We start from the raw sequence: 20,725 nt of genomic DNA on the forward strand, positions 1-20,725 counted from the left end.
AGGAGAAGGGGGGAGGTGCTGACTGCTAGCTCAAGACTTGGCATGAATCCCCACTGTATTACCAGAGCATACTGCAGGCTAAGCTTAGGTTAGGCCACGGACTTAGTGAATATCCACAGTGGGAAGAGCCCTTTCTGGGACAATGACTTCCGGATGTCAGTGTTTTATCCCATGCACCCCTCTATATGCTGCAACCCACCCCCACTTCTGAATCCCAGCTGGCATTTGCACTCTCCACTTTATGTCCAATAGACAGCTTGGGCAGCTGAGAAGACCTATTGGCCCTGGTTACTCTGGACTGATCTAGGTTGTGCACCCTTTGGTTTATGAAGCTAACACCAAGAAAAACGCCATCTTTTTCTTCCCTTACAAATATAAAATTATAGCAGTTAAAATATTATTTAAACAAAAAAATTTAAAAAAATATTATTTAACACAGGCAGAAGATTCTACTGGTCCACCATGTTACTTTCCCTGTCTGTACAGTGCAAAAATATGGAGCCTCTTAGCATATAAAACCAAGCACCAATAAAAATAGCATAAAAAAAAGCCTTTTAAAATCAGCTAGAGCTCAAACATTTGGAAAGATACAATATGTATAAGCATTCAGACACGACAGCTGCTTTTGCATTTTAAAACAAAAAAATTTCATGATTTCAGCAATTCCTTTTTGCCATGCTCAACTTTATGAAAAATAAAATCAGTCCTTTCCTTTTTTAAAAATACAGATCTGATTTTTTTTTTCTAAAATGACTCTCCTCGTTAATATATGAAAAGATACAGCTGTTTTTTGAGTCACCGGGCCTCATTTTTTTTTTTTTTTCATTTAGAAACGATCCCAATTGCTGGTGGAGAGATGGTTTCCAGGTGAGGCAATGGGAACCAGACACATTTCCTAACCTCCTGAAGGCCACATCTGTAAAAGTGCTCTACACACCACCCCTGCAAAAGTTTTTAAATTTAGAATGATTGAGGCTGGGACATAGATTATTGAAATAAAGTTTAATGACAGTTTAGCATCATCTCTGAAAAACACGGTTTTAGGAGGACATATGTCTATAGCAATTACATCCAGAAATCAGCACTGATGAAGCTGTGAGATGATTCCAAACCATAAGCTTTTCCTTGTGAAAAATGCCTTCGACTTGGCCAAGTCCACTTCTCAATCAAATGGGGATTTAAAAGGTGACCTTGCAAGGGAAGGAGGGGGGGGCAACTTGGTGACAGGGACTCAGCAATCAAAGATGGATTCTGTAGGAGTAAGAGACATATACAACGCCACATCACCAAATCCCTCCATGCTGCAAGCATTTCACAGTACGCTGGGCTTTTTTCCCCTGTGTGGAAGTTCCTCACGCATCACCTTTTCCAGGACAACGTGGGAAACTTCCCTGTGACATAGAACCAGAAGTAGTGATGCTTCTCTGCACAGTAGAAATACAAAGAAATACTTTTAAAGCTTTGGATCTCCAGCAACCAAATTCTTAAAATAATAAAGAGTATGCCGGGCAGTGGTGGCGCACGCCTTTAATCCCAGCACTCGGGAGGCAGAGGCCGGCGGATCTCTGTGAGTTCGAGGCCAGCCTGGGCTACCAAGTGAGTTCCAGGAAAGGCGCAAAGCTACACAGAGAAACCCTGTCTCGGAAAAAAAAAAAAAAAAAAAAAAAATAATAATAAAGAGTAAAATAAAATGCTAAAATCCAACCCAACTAACCGGCCAAGCAACCAAAAGTAACCCCACACGAGAGAAGCCCAGGGAGTCCAAAGCTCGTCTGCCCTGAAGTAAGTGTGCAGAGGGCCCACAGGCCCAGCAGGTTCACGGGCGATTCAACAGAGCTGGGGAGGGACAAAAGACCGCTCCTTACTAGGACAGCTGTGGTGGGACACAACGTGAGAGCTTGGTGGGGAACACACGTGCTGTGGAACGCCTCGATTTTCATGAGCCCACTTGATGGTCACACATTTCAGAAGGAAAACAAGGACTCTCACCGTGGGCACTGAGTCCTGCCTTCTAGGCTCCCATCTCCCCCGGTCATCTTCCCTAAGAACTAAATGCAGTGGGGGCTGGGCAGATACTGCTCGAAAGAACGGCTCAGCACCAGGCCCAGTGCCAGAGGCACAGCTGGTTTCCCCAGGGTTGCCTGTTAATGCTGAGCCGAACAGTATTTCTCTCTCTAAGGGAGCCAGCAGGAGCACCACCCCGTCTCTCGGGGACCAGACTTCCTCAACGTGTGTCAGCAGTCTGCTCTGGGGGCTATACCTGGAACTTACCCAAGGAAGATCGTCACTGCGCCATCTGAGAAACAGAACAACTGTGTGTGCCCAACAGGCTAGGGGGAGGACATGGTGACTATTTAAGCATCTGGAGGGACATCCGGTGGTTGAGATGTCAGAGATGTTTGCATTTTCTTCAGAAACTTGAAAGAAGCCAAATGAATAACGGCCTGGCTCAAGAGAGGCAGACATGGTAGGTCACTTGTCACTGAAATTTTCAAGCAAAAGTTGCAAGTATGCGCTTTGATGGAGGGGAGCTAGATTCGATGACTCATATGTCTCCTTTCAGCTCTTGATAGATTTCTTTTTCCACTCCAAGGATTATAGAGATCGATTTTGGAAAATCATTCCTAGAAAATAACCACTAAGACTTTTCAAAAGCAACTTTTCTACTTAGGAATATTCCTACCAGATTCTTTGGAGGAACAAACTGGACATGTAGCTCCAGGTAGAGGCTGGCTCTCCCTGAGTGAGCTGGGATGTGTCAGATGACATGGTGTGATGGGGCTGTGTCATCTGACATACTACCCAGAAGGGACACACCAACAGCTCCCACCACAGTCTGATCTGATACATGACATGTTGTCATCAAAGATGCTGCCCAAAGGCATAGCATTCCCAGGTGTCAGCTGTATGGTGAAGCTATCCTAACAAGTCTTAGGACACAGGCGAGTGAAGCCTTATGAACACGGCCCCTTAAGACCAGAGATGGAGGCAACACTCCATATAACAAGGTCCCTTGTAGCTAGAGTTTTCCTGCCTGGCCCACAGTCACGACAAATCTCTCTCACCCGCCAGTCCCAAGCCGCTCAAACCTGACCAAGTAAACACAGAGACTTATATTGGTTACAAACTGTATGGCCGTGGCAGGCTTCTTGCTAACTGTTCTTACAGCTTAAATTAATCCATTTCTATTAATCTATACCTTGCCACATGGCTCGTGGCTTACCGGCATCTTCACATGCTGCTTGTCATGGTGGTGGCTGGCAGTGTCTCTCTGACTCAGCCTTCCACTTCCCAGCTTTATTCTCCTCCTTGTCCCGCCTATACTTCCTGCCTAGCCACTGGCCAATCAGTGATTTATTCATTGACCAATCAGCAACACACTTGACATACAGACCATCCCACAGCAGTCCCTTACTTTGAAGGTTTTGGGAGGCCCGGACACATCTGACCTGGGTCCATCTTTGTCATCACTCAATAGACCCCTGAAGCACAGTGCTCCATGGATGATCACAGCTCTTCACACTTCTTTCTGTGGTACTAACACAACCATTGCCCGACACAAAGTGATGCCTATGACTCCTAGGTTAGGAAGTGTAACAGCAACTGTCCATCTAGTTGACGTGGAAAGATACCAATTTGGATATAAACATGCCATAGGCTTCATGTGGGGCACCTATCAAGACAAATGAATGTACTATTAAGGTGCTTGGCATTGGCTTTTACTTAACATATATTTTAATGCTGCCTAGTTCCTGGTTTCTAACTGAAGTATCTCTGTTAATTTGGGTCCTAATGTTTATGCCGAGCAACAAGAAGACTTAATTACCATCAGCCAAATGCACCTCACTGAAGATCCCAGGTAACTGACTGAGAGAACCAAACCTTCTAGGTAACTCACACCTTCAATCTCGTTCACTGCCTCGGGAGGGTAGAAGAGTGGTCGGTCAAGATGGGGAGGAATGTACAAGAACTACATTTTGAATAAATAAAAATAAACCCCAAGAAAAACCAAAAACAACCCCCCAGTAACCTGAAAATCCAATAATCTTAACACACTTACTAGATCTGTGAGTTCGTTCACCATTCTGATGGAATATGAAAATATTCTGGACTGTAAACACGGTGACATGTGAAACACACCTGTTGTTAGCCTCCTTTTCTAAGCTCCTAGATCATCTCACTCCTGATTCAAAAGAACGACGGAGGCAGTGCTTCTGAATGCAATGCTAGATTTATTATAGCGTTTTTATTAACAAACTTTGGCCAGACAGTTCTGATTGTGTTGGTACAGCAGGCACACTGGCTTCGAGGTTTGGCATCTGGCAGTCTGTGGAACTGCACTTCAATCTCACAATGCCTCTGCAACTTTGTGGACTGTTTGGGCAGGCCCTGTAGCCAGCCTTCCCTATGAAATGGCTGAATATAAACTTTGGTTCATTGTGATTGGAGTGTTCTGAGTTCACATTTTCATCAGCCTGGGGCAGGCTGGGCTCCACCTTCTTCTGCGCCTTGTCAGCCTGGTTTGGTAAACTAGGGACCTTGGTTTCTGTCCCTCCACTGCCCTCTGTGTCCCCCGTGGCTCTGCTTCTGCAGAGTCCCCTTTGGTTATTCTCAAGATGGCAACAGGCTCTTTGGAAACACTCAGTGCTCCTGCTGACCGACTGTAATGGCTCTGCTGTCCTGGGAAGATGGTCATCCACGCTCTGAAGATTGTGTATGCCGCTGTGACCAAGCTGTTCTTGGGCCTGAATGCACTGCACTGGGTGGAGAAAAAAATTCCTCGGCTGAGAATTCTGCATCCCCGGTGGCAGCATGTGCCGGGCGGGATGCATAAGGACCTCGGCAGCCTGGTGTGTGGCCTGCAGAGGTGCCACCACATTCTGAATCTGGACAAAGCTGCTAGCAGTGGAAGCACACTGGTGGCATAAGGAGTCACCCGCAGTCGTCTGCTGGCAAGGGTGAGGACCATATTTTAAGTGTGTGTAGGCATTTGGGCAGCTACACCTCTGATTGAGAGAGAGGTGACACATGGCGTCCTGCTCCAGACAGGGCTGTAACAAGGCTGAGCCTGGCTCATTTCTGGGGCTTTTGGTGAGGTCGCTGTTGTAGGCTGCAGGCACGGGCATCCCTAAGTTCTTTGCTTGGCCATTGAAAAATTCGGAGCAGATGTGTGGCTCTTCGTAAGTGTTCTTCTTGGAGGTGGTGCAGCTGTGAGATGCCAGGGGTTGTAACTCGTAAAACTCATGCTCCAGTTCGGAGTTTTGGCCCCTGGCGTCTACACGGTAAGCACTGGCAGTGGGCGTTTCGCTTGGTCCCCTGTCACCAGGATCTGCAGACAAGGTGTGGGAAAAGGCACTGCACTGGAGCTTTTTAGGTAGAGGGATCTGGCCACAAGTACCCTGTGGCCCAAGGCACCGGCACAGGCACTGGAAAAAGAAGGTGGCAAAGGCCCAGCTGATGCACATGACAAGCATCATGAAGGTGCCCAGCTGGGTGTAAGCCAGGACTGTGGACGGCATCATCATGGCCCCCGCCACAAAAGTGGTCAGCGCAGCCATAGCAATCGCAGAGCCCATCCGACTCAGAGAGAAGATGACCTTGCCCTCGCGGTCGGGATCTGGAGCCAAGCGATAAGCCACCCCGTAATGGACGGCGAAGTCTACAGACAAGCCGACGGCCACCGAGATGGTGACTGACTCCAGCACGTTCAGCTCCCAGCCCAGCAGGACGAGGGACCCAACCGTGACAAATATGGTTCCAGCTATGGAAATGATAGCATAAAGGCTTATGATGATATTCCACGTGGTCAGCAGCATCACACTGAACGCAACAGCCACTGAGAGCCCCATGGCAATGAGGGTGCCGTCGGACAGGCTGTCCTGCAGGTCATAGAACTCCAGGTTGCTGACAAACCAGCCGTGGCTGAGGCCCTCAGGCGCCGAACTCAGCTCGCTGGAAATCCACGAGTCCACCTCCTTGTAGAACTGCTGCATCTTCTCGTAAGCCAGTGTGAAGAGGAAGGTGCTCTGGAACTCCAGCACCACGGCCCTGATGGTATCGTTGATATCAAACCTGGGCCCGGGGGTCTTGTTATTCAGATGGTACCCTGTACTCCTGTCCAGCTCCATGATGGCCTTCTTGATGCACAGTTCGAACACCTCCTGCTTATAGGGAAAGCTGCAGTGGCTGCAGCAGGGGTACAGGGCAGGCTCATCACAGTCCTGGTTCTCCATCCACTGCTTGAAGGTCTCAATGAAACAGCTGGTGAAGTCCTGCTGGTCAGTCTGGTAGAAGAACGTCTGGTTCCTCAGTTTTTGACAGAAGTGCAAAATCCAGGCCTGGGAGGCTGGGCTAGCGATGTTGAAAGTGCGGTCTAGTGTCAGCTTCCCTTTGCTCTTGGGGTTCAGAGGGTTGCCGCTGTCTTCTGGGGACACACCCCAGATGACCGTGATGGGCATATGGAGCTCCTCTCCATGGTGGACCCTCTCAAACATGAAAAGCTTCTTGAACTCAGCGTCATAGCGCTCGAAAGGATGAGAGGATCTGAACACCTGGAATTCAGATAACTCCAACGAAGGCAGCTTCATCTTTGGGTTTATGCACACGATGTAGGCCCCACCTATCATGAGGGCAAGGAACCAGACGAGCCAAAGGTAGCGAAACCTGATGACGATGCATGGTAACACCTTTTCAAAAAAAATCCGAGATGCTTCTGAAATGGCAAAAAGGACCTTGCGGCCCTTCTGACAGACCACTGCCCAGCAGCTCTTGTCATAGGCTTGTGGCTGGGGCTTTCTGAAGCAGCTGAATATATTGAGGAGGTACCGCTCATGCAGGACAATGACAGCTGGAAGCCAGGTGACCATCAAGACATAATTAACCAATATAGCGGTCCCTGCGTATACCCCGAAGCACCTGATTGCTGTGATGTTGCTAACATAGTTAGCATAAAAGGCAGCGGCCGTGGTGAAGCTGGTGACGAACATGGAGAGGGCCGCATGCTGCAAGGTGATGCTCACCGCTTCTGACGTCTCTGCACGAGGCTTGTCGAATTTGGTGTAGTTCCAGACATCGCACAGGACAAAAGCATCGTCCGCGCCAATTCCGACCAAGATGATTAGTGCTGTGAGGTTCATAAAGGGAAAGAATTCAAAGTTAAATACAACTCGGTAGAGGAAGTAGGAGACAATCAGGGAGCTGATGATGGCGAACATGGTCATCAGAGTGATAAACATGGACTTGGTGTAGACACACATGATGAGCAGGACGATAACAATGGCTATGGCAGGATACACAGTATCCATGAGGAGGTAATCCTGAAACAAGCTGTGCTTGATGCCAAATTCGATCCCAGTGACGGTGGTGATGCCGTCCGAAGAGTTCCAGTTTTCAAAGTTGTCCAGGTAAATGTTCATCATGCTCTCCCCTTTCTCGGTGGGGGAGAAGAGCATGCTGTATTTTAAAGCTGGCACGGCATAGTCAGCCGTCTTTGGGGTTATGAAGTCCTTGTCCACCAGGTAGTGGAGAATCTGGTACACGGCGTTGTATTTGGTACACTTGCGCGGCACGCTGGTGCACTTGAGCTGGTCCTTCCTTCTGGCCGCCTTGTCCCAGCAGTCCGGCCCCAGGGTACCGTTCTGGTAGTGCTTGGCACAGGTCCGAAGCAGCTTCAGCGTGTGGGAGACATCTCGCTCGACAATTTTCTGACAAGATGATCTGTTATTCAGAATGGCGATGTAATTCCCCAGGGTCCAGCTAGGACAGCAGGAAACAGCGGTGGTCCTCTGGCAGAGGTCGCTGAACTGGGGGTGGGATCTGATCTGTAGAGACAGACACGCAGAAGGACTGGAGTTTAAACAGGCTCGCCAGCGGCAGTTCACTCCTGCCTCTAGGGTCAAGGAAGGTGCAGAAGCTACACCATCCTCTTTCACAGCGTGTGTTGGTGTGCACACAGGTGAGCATTCCCCCACCCCTCCATTCTACAGGTTGCTCGATTGCGAACAGCAAACTCCTGTTTGGGAATGGCATACAAATATAACGCCATGTCAATCAGTACTGAGTTGGGCTTAAAAAGGGGGATAACATTAACACTTGCTTAGCAAACAGGGCTTTTCAAAGTCACCGTGGAAGTAATGAAGTGAACAAGTTGGAAGAAAACAGCTGTCCAACTGCTGTCTTCCTTAAAATTCTGGTTCTTGGCATGAGAGCTTCGGTGACAAGCCACCAAATTCCCAATAAACACAATTGAAGGCAAAGATGGTGTCCCTGAAAGTACTCCTATGGCTGCAATACGTCCCCCGAATTCACACCTTACACTCTGATCCCCAGGGTGACAGTCCTGACAGGCAGAGCCTTCTGGGAGGTATCAGTGGATTAGTGACCTCATGGGGGCAGTTCAAGAGAGCTTGTGCCTTTCGGTGTGTATCATGACACACAGACAGCACTACCTAAGAAGACAGGTCCACTGGAGCCTGAATCTGCAGACCCTTTGATTCTAAACCTTTCCAGTTTTTAGACCTGTTAGAAACCAATCCGTTGCTGACAAATTATTTTATCTAAGGTACTTTGTTACTGCAGTCTGAACAGACTAAGACAAAACTCTGTTTGGTAAATCAAATCAAAAGTGACAGGATTCAAGGAAAAACTTAGACTAAAATTGTCTTCTGAAATAAAGTGAGAAGGGTCACTATTTTAAGATTAAGACATTTTTATATCTGAATTTTAGTAAGTTAATAAATATAAATAAATAAGAAGTAGAACTTTAGTTCTTCCTCTACATCCTCAAGTTTATTCCGGTTGGCTAACCCTTTCTGGGGAACTCTTCTCTGTTGGTAAATGTTGGCTGGAGCACTTAGGAACTGTATGACTCTGGGCTGGTGTGGACAGTGTTTTCTTTAGAATGCTGTCCCTGGAAAGGCTGGTCTTGTCACAGTGAACTACGAGCACTCTGGATATGAAGGTGGCTCAACTCCACTCTCAGGTTAGATGAACCACCCGTTTCCTGGGCCTCACCAGAGACTTCAGATCACAAGGAGCAGCGCTGAGGAGGTGCAGCTTCATCACTTTCCTTAATCTTTATTTACCAAAGGTTGTTCCAGGGAGCCACTCCAAAGGTCAGAAAGGGTGTGGAGAGTTTTTCCAACGTGATTTCAAACAACCTGTACCTTGATTAAACTAGGATTTGTTAACTGTTCATTAAAATATCTTTCTAAGACAGAGAAGTTGGCTGACATACACAATCGTTTTGGAAACCAGACTTATCTAAGACCCAAGTTACATATTATTTCCTAAGGCCTGGGTAAACTGGAACCAATGTGTGGGAGAGGTGTGCATGGTTCAAGGAGGCTGTGGGTTGGAACTGCAGGTGGAGATTCATTCTAATGTTCGAAGTTTTCCTAATATAAAGTTGTTCCTTTTGGCTGAGCATGGTAGTGCACACCTCTAATCCCAGCACTCAGAAGGCAGAGACAGGTGGAAACTCTTTGAGTTCAAGGCTAGCCTGGTCTACATAGGAGTTCCAGGCCAGCCTGGTCTACACAGTGAGACCCTGCCTTAACAAGCCAAACCAAGACAGAAACAAAACAAAACAAAAAACTGAAATTACTTGTTTTGAGTAATTCTTTATGGAAGTAAAGAAAAGTGAGTCACAGTTATTATGAAAATGCAACAGAGTAAGTTTTACTTTCACAAAACTTCATTTTAAAGCTTATTTCTGAAAACACACAATTACTACTTTATAAAACAGGCTAATTCCAGGCTTAAAAATCCATATATGTTAGGGAAAATGAGCTAGTAAGTCATGGAACCCTAAAGTAGCATCTCCAGTTTTCACGGCAGAGAGCAGATCACCCCACAAAGAAACTACAGGGATCCCAGCTAGAAGGGGCTACTGAAATGCCCCAGCAGAACTAAGGGAAATAGTTTCCAGCTACAGCTGCAACAGGGGCATGGCACTGTATCCTTGCATAGCCCTTTTTCTAATGAGAGTGGGGGTTTACATGTCTATTTGACCAGAGATTAAAAAGTTGGGCATTATAAATACCAACTACTTCTTTGCTGGCTATTATAAAAAAAATAAATAACTGCTAGTTTGTCCCCAGGGAACAATGGTATTGGTTGGTTACAACATTTGGGAAAACTGCTTTTAAGGCCTCATATAGGGTATGAAATAGGATCGCAGAGAAAAGTATCATGATGGGCACCCTCTAACTATTCCTTCAGGATACTAGCATCCGGAGGGAAGGACTGTAGCACTGCAGACTGCCCATACTTCCAGCAAGCAAGGCCCTACATTCCCATTTGTCCATCCATTCAAAACGCCATCTCTGGGCACCTGCACGAAGTGAGAGGGCCACTGAGGTCCTTCCCTTAATTTACTCTCGGAGCAGCAGAGAAATCAAAGATCAGAGCTTAATGTGACAAGCAGTGCATTACAGAGACATATGAGGACCCGCAGAGGAAGTGCCCAAGTCTGAAAGTGCCGCATCACAGTGGCAATAACTAGTGATTTGTGACTGGGATAAACACAGAATCCCATATTATAGTCTGAGGCAAAAAAAGACTGGTAGGCAGGTATCTCTTTATGCAGGGAGCAGATGTATTCTTGTCATACTTTTGGAGTAACTCCCAAACCTTAGGAGTTTATAAAAATAAAACGGAGTTTATGAAAGCAAATCCCTCGTGAGGAACACAGCCCTCTAATTCTAGCTATTCACCAACAGGAGTTTTGGGGAATCATCCTGCTTATGTGGTTGTGACATGTCGTTGCACAGTTCCCTAGTTAGATAGTAACAGGGGTGGAGCGGACTTAAAATAGGGGGTAAAAAGAGAGGAGAGAGAGAAAGGAGAGACCAGTAGTGTTTAAATGATACCTTAACTTTAAAAACTACTGGCTAAGTTGGAGGTATTTTAAGAAGCCAAGAAAGGAAAAAAAGAGGAAGATTAAGCCCTCAACAGTAGGTTCATTCGAGTCCTGAACTCTCCGCCTGGTAACCAAGCTCCCACACACACAGCTGAAGGGAGCTCAGAGGAGAGTGAAGGCAAAGGCCCCTTGAAAGAAGCATCAGAAAATATATTCCAGGTCCCCCTGAGCTTCTGGGGGATTCCAGCAGTCCATGAGAGTTAATCTAGTAAGACAGAGTCTTAGACACCAATTTTCAAATCCCTTTTAGAGTGAGAGTCCTCAAAGCACCAACGTCTGTAACACGCAGAGGCTAACACAGGGAAAGTGCTTACAGTGGAGTGGAGCCCAGAGACCCTTCCGGTTATGAGTGTATGTCAGCAGGTGGGTCCTACAGGACAGAAGCAAGGACCAGAGGGGGTCAGGGAGGCGATGGAGGCTAAGAAGGGACACCTCTGTGGGGAGGGGACAGATCACTCTTTCCGGAAGCCCCTGTCTCTCTGAATCAGGGGCACAAGCGGCGGCATGTAATTTCCGTAGACTCTGGAGAATCAGCCCAGCAGAAGACCAGGGAACACCTGGCCTCACTGAGGCACGGCACTCATCGCCAGGGTCAACCACTGACCCCTCAGCTCTTCTGCTCTGGATCATGAGGTTGGTCCATCGGCTTGAGAGCTGTCACCAGTGTTTAACCACAGTAACAATGGCCGAGGGGTGGGAGGAAAGGCTGCCAAGGACTCAGAACACTAAGCAAACACCAGTTCCCAACGCAGCTCCAACTGGGGACTGGAAAATGCCAGTAATTACAGCAGTAACCTCAAAGCTGAGCTGTTGACCAATGGACATTTTATCCTTTCTTTTCCAGAGTAGAATCTGAGACCAGAATCCAATCATGTTTGCAACTGGCTTATAACAGGGTGTTAATTGAACAAGTTAAAATTAAAAGCATGTTTTCGAAGTAGATCTTTAGGTTTCTGACTACCCGTTTATTCATCTAATGCAGTTCTGCAACTGCCCCACCAAATACTCCTTTGGGGGGGTGTCCCCCAAATTCTCACTTTGTAAGCATTTTGTTAAGAACTGGGCTGATGAGATGGCTCAGTGGGGAAAGGTGCTTGTGGCCAGGCTTGAGGACCTGAGTTCAACCCCCGGGACCCACACGGTAGAAGGGCAGAACTAACTCCTGTAGGTTGTCCTCTGACCTCCACATATGCACTATTACATGTGGACCCAGACACACACACACACACACACACACACACACACACACACACACACACACACACACGAAAAGGAACTATGTACACAAGACAAGGGCTGGGGAGATGACTCAGTCTGTAAAGTGTGAGCATGAGGACCTGAGTTTGATTCCCAGAACAAGCCAGGCACAGTAACATGTGCTTATAATTTCAGTGCTGGGGAAATAGATACAAGTGGATCCCTGGGTGTGCTGGCCAGATAATCTAGTGTACTCAGCAAGTTCCAGGCCAGTGCAAGACCCTGTTGGTGTCTGAGGAAGGATATCTGAGGTTATCTTCTGGCTTACACATGCATGCATACATATGAATTCACATCCTTGATTTACCTGGCCCCCAATCTCCTTCCTCCTCCCTTACCCTCCGTGTGTCTGTCTGTCTATCTGTCTGTCTCTCTCCCTCCCTTCCTCCCTCCCTCCCTCTCCCTTCCCCCCTCTCCAAACACACATACACACACACACACACACACACACACACACACACACACACACAGAGTGTGGGGGAAATGTTCCCTTCTTCAGCATTAGGAAAAGTTGGGTTTCTAAAACATATACTTGTTCCAATCCTGATTTATTACCCCATTGGTGACTTTGGCCACTGAAAGGAAATTCTGGTCTTGCTGGCTGCTTGTCAAGCTTGTAGCTCACAGTGGGCAGACGGCGAGCTTATATTCTTATGCTGTCTCATCGTTACTTTTACCTTTCTTCCCATTGTTTCCCCTTTATATGATTTTTTTTCACTTATTTTCCTGTTTAGGTGTGCCTTTTTTGTAAGCTACCTTACCAGGATCACTTGAAATGTACATACAGATGGAGGAAGTACTATACTGTTTTCATTGTTGAAAGCTATTGTGACACAGTATTGCTTACCAGCTTTTTAAGTCTCAGAGTTTAATGTGCATTAGAGGAATTAACTGCTATCAAACTGATACTTATTCCAGGCCGTGCTGACTCTTTAAGGGTCATTCAAGTAGGAAACAGCATATACAGTAAAGCAAAACCAGGGCAGGAGTATCGTCTTCACTATGGAAGCACAAGGTCTGGAGGGCAGGGCAAGCACAGGAGGCAGATTCGGCTGCATCCCAATCTGCTACTTACTATCTGTGTCAAGTTTCTCCATCTATACAATGGTACTGTATATAGCTCATACGCTGTTGTGGGGATGACTATGACTTATCAAAATGTTTAGAATGCACACAGTGAGTAGTCCTTGAACACACAGAGTCTCCAGGAAGACAAGGTCTTAAGACCCAGGGCAGGCAGAGCACGGAGGGGTAAGAGGCATCCATTCAGAGTCCTCATCCAAGCTGAGAAGACAAGGAATCAAACAAGCTTCACTGCCCCAAGCTCACCTTCTCATCTGGTGAGCGGTGCTGCTCTCCAAGCCACGGGCCTACAGCCACCCATTACAAACACCCAGCATAAACTATGCATGCACTAAGTACATAGAGGATCTAGCGGCCAGTGGAGGAAATATGGCAGATAAAACCTGATCCCTGACTAGAAAACTCCAGTCTTTTTATAGATCACTAGTCAGTTTGATTGGTTTGGAACCAAAGACGAGGAAGGTGACATGGACAGAGAACTGAAGCCATAATCACCAGTAAGGTCACCCCCAAGATGTCAAATTGCTTTTCCTATGGGAGAATGGTGTAAAGCCAGGGCATCTGGGACCAGCTCACTAGGAGAACTGTGAGGGAATACTTCTCTGAAGGAATTTATCAGCACAATGATACTGCTGGTCTGGGCGACCCTATGGGCCCTTTCTACCCCGTATCTCACTAAGATGCCCCACTGAGAGCACAAGACGGGAATCAGGTTGTCTAGCCAGCTCGGGACCAATCACTGGTTTTGTATTTTAGAGTTATGCTAAGAACATACGGAGCTCCTTCTGCCTGGCCATCGTCCTTGGACAGGTCCATTAGTGATGTCAGATAACAGTCTGGGTCTGCTCAAACTGTAGCCCTTCCACACCCAGGCCCGACTGACTTCATGGCTCTGGAGGAGTCTGACGACAGGAAATGTTTATCCTAAATCCTAGTGTCCTCCAAAGCAGCAAGGTGTTTAGATCCTAGGGAAGTCTGGATTGGAGCATGGGGACCATTGAGATAGAAGCTGTATTAACGCCTTTTGATTACCCCCCTCTTCCCAAACACACACACTGCCTAGCCTGCTTCCTAAGTTCTCTTTTGAAATCAAATTGGCTGGAATGACCACTGCTTGCCAGAAAGGCGGGCATATAACTGCATAATGACAATGCTGAGAACTGACTCGGGGAGGGGCAATGGGCAGAACAGTGGAACTAAATAGAGAACAGAGAATACAGTAAGAAAAGAGCAGTCTGAACTGTTATCCTAAAAAGAACTGTTGTGAAATAACAGAAGACCATCATGGTGAGAGAATGTGAATGGCAAAGGAAGAGAGTTCTTTATTAAAGACGGCAGTGTGTTTTAAAGATAGGGAAACACAAGGACACTTTGATGCTGGGATCTGGAGAGCAAAGCCTGCCTGCTGGAGCTTGCTTTTGGTGGTAAGCCTTGCAGGCATTTCATCGGTGAGACACCAGGGCAGCAGCAGAAGTTCCCATAACATAACTTCATTATGCTGAAGAGATTTCAGCTGTATTTTACATACCCTGGAATTATCCACATCACACATTGACTTAATTGCAGGTAAATTCCACAGTGTCTCCCCTCCTGCTGGAGCAAACACTACTCTGGAATAGCCATCACCTAGTAGGATGAAGAGAGGGGAAGAAAAATGTTACAGGTTATTTATTCGGTAAGAGTCAGAATTCAGAAACAATTCAAGTGAGAAACTGCACAGACAATTCATTATCAGCAGGGAATTCTTTCCTTTGATAAATTCCAGGAGAAAATATGCATGTCTCTGTGTGTGCTGGGTATGGGGGTGCGTTAGTGCCACTTCAGCTCAAAGCCTGTACCCACTCGCTACACGGAACCTTGTAGTAACTATATAACAAACTGATTTCTGATTATTATAATTAGGAAGAAAATGCTGTAAACTTTGAGCAGAAAATTAACTGAAGGTCTCTCTTCGTTTCCTTAATGGCATAAGAAATGTTAGGATGCTATACAGCAGAGTATCAAAAAGGGTCATAAGGGTAGCTTTTCTGGCAGCTGACTACAGAGGAGAGATGGTGGGTGTCTGAACTGTTGAACTCACACAAGAGGCCACCTGAGTGCTGAAGCATGGTGCCAGCCAGGACCACAGGAGCACTGCACATCCTGGCTGTGCTCAAGGCCTGTGCCAGCCAGGACCACAGGAGCACTGCGCATCCTGGCTGTGCTCAAGGCCTGTGCCACCAGGACTACAGGAGCACTGCACATCCTGGCTGTGCTCAAGGCCTGTGTCAGCCAGGACCACAGGAGCACTGCACATCCTGGCTGTGCTCAAGGCCTGTGCCACCAGGACCACAGGAGCACTGCACATCCTGGCTGTGCTCAAGGCCTGTGCCACCAGGACTACAGGAGCACTGCACATCCTGGCTGTGCTCAGGACTACTCTCCCACTCCAGAGTCCAGACAAAGAACCTCGAGTTAGACTAACACAAACTGTTTGAACAAGGTGTGCCATGTACAGGAAGGGACATGGTCTTTAAATCAGATCTGGCTGTAACCAGGCCCTGCTAATCACCTGTGTGACCTTATGCAAGCAACTGCTAACTTCTTTGGAACTACTTCCTCATTTGTAAACAGTGACAAGATCTATGTCAAATAATCATGAGAATGAGATGGAAAGCAAGTGCTCCAGGAGACTGCTCTGTCTGGGTTATTAAAAAGGTTAGTATGTATCAAAGAAAACAAAGTACATTAAATTTTACATCACTCAAATGCCTAACTGCTTCCCCAAAATCAATTGGCAAATCATCTTTACAAATGGTTTATTCATGATCATTCTGTGGTCCTTAGCAAACATCTGTGTTCACCAAATAGCTACTGTCTTATGTAGACTGAGTTTGAGCATGAAATCAGTCCCATGAAAACAAGTATTTCATTCCCACCGAGCTCAGGAGGGTTTTCCTCAAGCCAGAACTTACCGCTCAGAAGACAAGTATTGGTGTGGACTACTGGAAACAAAAGCTAGACTTACTTCCTGAATTTGCTATTGTTCTTGGTAAGACATTAACAAGTGTTGATTGAGCAATTATAATAATACTTTGAGAGGGAAACACAACAAAACAAAAACTAGCCCCAAACAGACATGATCAGAATTCAGCTTTTCTAATCTGTTTTAAGAGGCAGAAAACGTTTGCACTTGAACTTGCATTGCTCCCTAGAATTAGTGTAAAACCTGAATCTCCTCCTCTCTCCATCTATCTGAGATATCAAGATCTAAGTGAGTTCTCTGGTATCTAATGAGGCAGGGAAATATACAACGAAGGGGGTTTTCAACAAGTTGAAATCAAAACCATGTTACTATTAATGTCTGCTGAGTCAGCAGGTATTGCCCTCAATCTGCATTCTTAATCACTCTGACCACTGAACATCTAACATGTCATCTGCAGTTCCTTACCACCTCCTGTCCATCATCCCCTGGTGGCTGCCACCTAACAAGCCGACTGACTTTACATGTAACTGAATGCCAACATTTAGAGATCCGTGGTTCCACACTGAAATCTGGATTCTTGCAATGCCTGGGGCTCAATTCTGTGAGGCCCCACTCTGCAGCAGCGTTTTCAGAGAGAACAGGTGCTCCAGGGCTCTAGCATCAGCACCACGTCCACACGGCCTTTCCAGCCAGGCTGACCCAGCATCAGTACCACCTCCACAGGGCCTTGCCAGCCAGGCTGACCTAGCATCAGTACCACGTCCACACGGCCTTTCCAGCCAGGCTGACCCAGCATCAGTACCACGTCCACACGGCCTTTCCAGTCAGGCTGACCCAGCATCAGTACCACGTCCACACGGCCTTTCCAGCCAGGCTGACCCAGCATCAGCACCACGTCCACACGGCCTTTCCAGCCAGGCTGACCCAGCATCAGTACCACGTCCACACGGCCTTTCCAGCCAGGCTGACCTAGCATCAGCACCACCTCCACACGGCCTTTCCAGCCAGGCTGACCCAGCATCAGTACCACGTCCACACGGCCTTTCCAGTCAGGCTGACCCAGCATCAGCACCACCTCCACACGGCCTTGCCAGTCAGGCTGACCCACTTAAAGCTCTAGGCCTCTGCACCACACTTTGCTCACCTCTCTATTTCCACTGTTAAAGTGATGGAGCATGGTTCTTTCTGAGCTGGGCCAGTTCACCCCTCATGATCCCTCATTTCTGGGAGGTCACCATAGTGAAAGAAAAATTAGTGTGGACACCCAAACAGTACAGGTACGACAGCCAGGACCGCCATACTACAGCCAAGAGTTCCTGGACTCAAGTGACCCTCCTGTCTCAGCCACAGAGTGGCTGGGTCTACAGGCATGCACCATCACACCTGCAAGTGGAGAGTTCTTAATATGTGTGCTTTCACTTAAAGGTATAGAACTTTTTTACTAATAGATTATTTCAGGATTCAATTAAAAAAATGTACCTGTTATTTGATCCAGAAATAAATAGGAAAAAAGATTTGGCATGACTTGAAAGTTCAGAAAAGGCAGAAAATTTTATCAATCATTTCCTTCAGTTTGAACGGAACCCTTTCCTTAATTTTTTTTTTAAAGATTTATTTTATTTATTATGTATACAGTGTTCTGCCTGCATGTATCCCTTCAGTCCAGAAGAGGGAGCCAGATCTCATTACAGATGGTTGTGAGCCACCATGTGGTTGCCGGGAATTGAACTCAGGACCTCTGGAAGAATAGTCAGTGCTCTTAACCTCTGAGCCATCTCTCCAGCCCCCTTTCCTTAATTTTTAATCCCACACGAATTCTGACTAGTGGCTGAGCCCCCAGACGGAAAGTCCGTTACTCAGCTGACATCTCTGACCACAGATCCAGGGGAGCTGTGGAGTGGGCAGCAGTTTCAGACTCTGCTCTCACTCATCTTCCCCCCAGGAAGCTGCCGAGGACTTGGCCCATCCAGACGCGCACTCACTTGGAACATCGCAGAAAAAGCTGTCTTTCTGGAAGTTCCAGTCGACTTCTCTTCTCTCTCTCTCATGATGATCGTCTGACCATCTGTCCTCCCGGTGGCTGAAAGCGGAAAAAGAACCTCATCTTTGATAAAGTTCTAGCTATTTCAAGGAGATAGGCAGATTCTAACAGCACAACCCTAAGGTTCCAACCTATTTCGAATCTGATACTAAGCTGGAAAGATTCATGTGAGCAACATTAATTTTCCATGTGTAAAGAAGAAAAACCTCACCTTTCATCATAGTACAGTCAAGACATTTTAATGACAAGTTAAACTTAATGGCAAAGGAATTGAGCCTGGTAGTTTTAATTTAACCTTAATGCTCAGGCATTAAGAAGGATTCATTAAGTGATATTTTATTTAAAAGTCATATAAAGTAAATGATTACCTTTTGGCTTGCTCTTCTGCATACTTGTAAGGATAATTTGCCAATGTTGCTTTGTATCCTGTATTTTTCATCATGTTATTCCATGTGACGAGCCTTTGACCTATTGCAGTCCCTCGTGGTTCAAAACCCTACGACAAAATATTACACGTTCCCATTAGTGTATTCCATTTCCCACTAATTACGATTATGTTAATGACTTCAGAAAGCAACATCAAAGTGATGCAGAGTTTTCAACAGGAAACGTAGGCATTCCTCACTACTACAGAGGTGACCCGTGTTAACTCACTGCCTCTCAGATAACGATCACCTCTTTGCTATGACAAAGTCATCTGGTTCTCTAGTTACATGTCTCAGGAAGTGGGAAAAGAAACTTACCTGTGCCCAAGCATTTAGTAAGTGCTTAATTCTAATTGTAAAAATTATGGGCAAATTAAATTACGTTATACATTGTTACAGTGTTTTACCAAGAGTATATCATTATCTTTGATCACATTTTTCTCTTTATTTCACCCCAGAGGAACATTTACTTAACAGATTCTATTATATCTGGGAGGTGGGGAGAAATACACAGTATCAAAATCTTTAGGAAAATTCTTTCAGAGTATGTACATTCTTCAATATGTTGTTCCTTGATTAAACATGGGGACAGAGAAGTGGGGACACCTTGCGCTTGAGTTGAGGGTGAGCAAGTTCCTTGACCTTACCTAAGAGCATAGATAACACATCTATTTGGGTTTTTGTTTTGTTTTGTTTTTTGTTTTTGTTTTTGAGACAGGGTTTCTCTGTGTAATAGACATAGCTGTTCTGGAACGCCCTGTATAGACCAGGCTGGCCTCCAACTCAGAGATCCACCTGCCTCTGCCTCTGGTAATAAAGAGTGTTGGGATCAAAGACATGCATTGCCACACCCAGCTGATAACACATCTTTACTTGCATAAAGAGAGCTTTATGATTACTGGTGGCTGCAGTAGGTTTTTAAAGAAATGGGAAGCTGGGTATAGTGGCTCAGACCTGTAATCTCAGCACTCACAAAGTTGAGGCAGGAGGATGACAAGTTCAAGGAGCTACAGTGTAAGATTCTATCTCAAAACAAAGGAAAGGGCTGCTAACAGAATGTACCATACATTTAAGTATTTAATCCAGGGAGACGGTTTGAGGCTTAGGACAGGTCAAGTTCTCCTTACCAGCAGCGGGTCAGAGAAGTCGGGAAGCTCCGGGACTAAGACTCCCACCAGGGCACAGACCACGATGAGCAGAGTGCACATGCCCAGGACCACCACGGGCCAGTCGGCTAGCAGGGCTGCATAACTACAAGGCACAAAGCAAGCAGAGGGGACCTCTGAGAAGCAGTATGGAGGTAAGGCTACACACAAGAGCAGTGTTAGATCCCCAATTTTAGACCAGCACAGGTATTCCCCAATAGGATTATAAGTATTTATACACATTGGTAAAGAAAACTTCAAGGTCATCATCCTTTAGTTTTTCTGATAAAGTAGCAGTAGTTAGTAGCCACAGGCTACTGGGTCAGTATAGGCAGGTTATATGACAATAAGAGTTTGTATCTGTATGTATGCCTGGGAAGCAGATGACTAAAAAGCCACATTTTATAGGCACAAAACAAAACAAAAAAACAGAGACTCTATCTTGCAGTGTCTTTCAGAACTTCTGTTTCTGTCCTTATTTTCTTTCTCCATACCTTTAATCAGCTCTTTCAAAAGGGAAAAAGTCTATGAACAGATTCATGTAGTACAATCCAAAAAACACCCACATCATACTTCCCAGAGCCCCTTCTTCCTTCCTAGAAATAAACTAATGAAGGTGCCAGTAGACTGAGTTCACGAGGGCGGGGCCATACTCAGTGCGGCATCAGTGCCTAGAACAGTACTTTGTAGGAGGGCCCAATTCATTTTCACTGACGAGTGGAGCACTGGCCCAGGTTCCCCAGCCCCTTGGCTCCGCAGCCCCTACAGGCTGGCTCCAGTCTCTTCCTCCACCTCAGAAGCTTCCTGCATTACTAACTCCATCACTGGCTTTCTTCACACGCCATCTCTGACGGTGAGAGCCACTTCCGTACCCCCCTGGACTGTGCC

At 46.4% G+C, this 20,725-nt stretch overlaps 1 protein-coding gene across 19 annotated transcripts in view; it reads right to left on the reverse strand.

The window, feature by feature from the left end:
* Positions 1-4,212: 4,212 nt before the first annotated feature.
* Positions 4,213-20,725, reverse strand: part of Disp1 (dispatched RND transporter family member 1) — a 169,084-nt gene continuing 152,571 nt past the window's right edge. For 18 of the 19 annotated variants that reach the window (XM_052737886.1, XM_052737878.1, XM_052737890.1 and 15 more), the window contains 5 exons: positions 19,820-19,943; positions 18,636-18,763; positions 18,209-18,306; positions 14,790-14,887; positions 4,213-7,820 (listed from right to left, as the gene is read on the reverse strand). In XM_052737886.1, coding sequence (XP_052593846.1) covers positions 4,236-7,820; positions 14,790-14,887; positions 18,209-18,306; positions 18,636-18,763; positions 19,820-19,943 — 4,033 coding nt within the window. In that variant the 3' untranslated portion in view covers positions 4,213-4,235. The remainder of the gene's footprint in view (positions 7,821-14,789; positions 14,888-18,208; positions 18,307-18,635; positions 18,764-19,819; positions 19,944-20,725) is intronic. The other variant, XM_052737881.1, reaches the window with a different exon arrangement.

This window comes from Peromyscus californicus, unplaced genomic scaffold (genome assembly GCF_007827085.1).
Source record: "Peromyscus californicus insignis strain IS unplaced genomic scaffold, ASM782708v3 Scaffold_14__1_contigs__length_90479793_seg_2, whole genome shotgun sequence".
NCBI classification, from domain to species: Eukaryota; Metazoa; Chordata; class Mammalia; order Rodentia; family Cricetidae; genus Peromyscus; species Peromyscus californicus.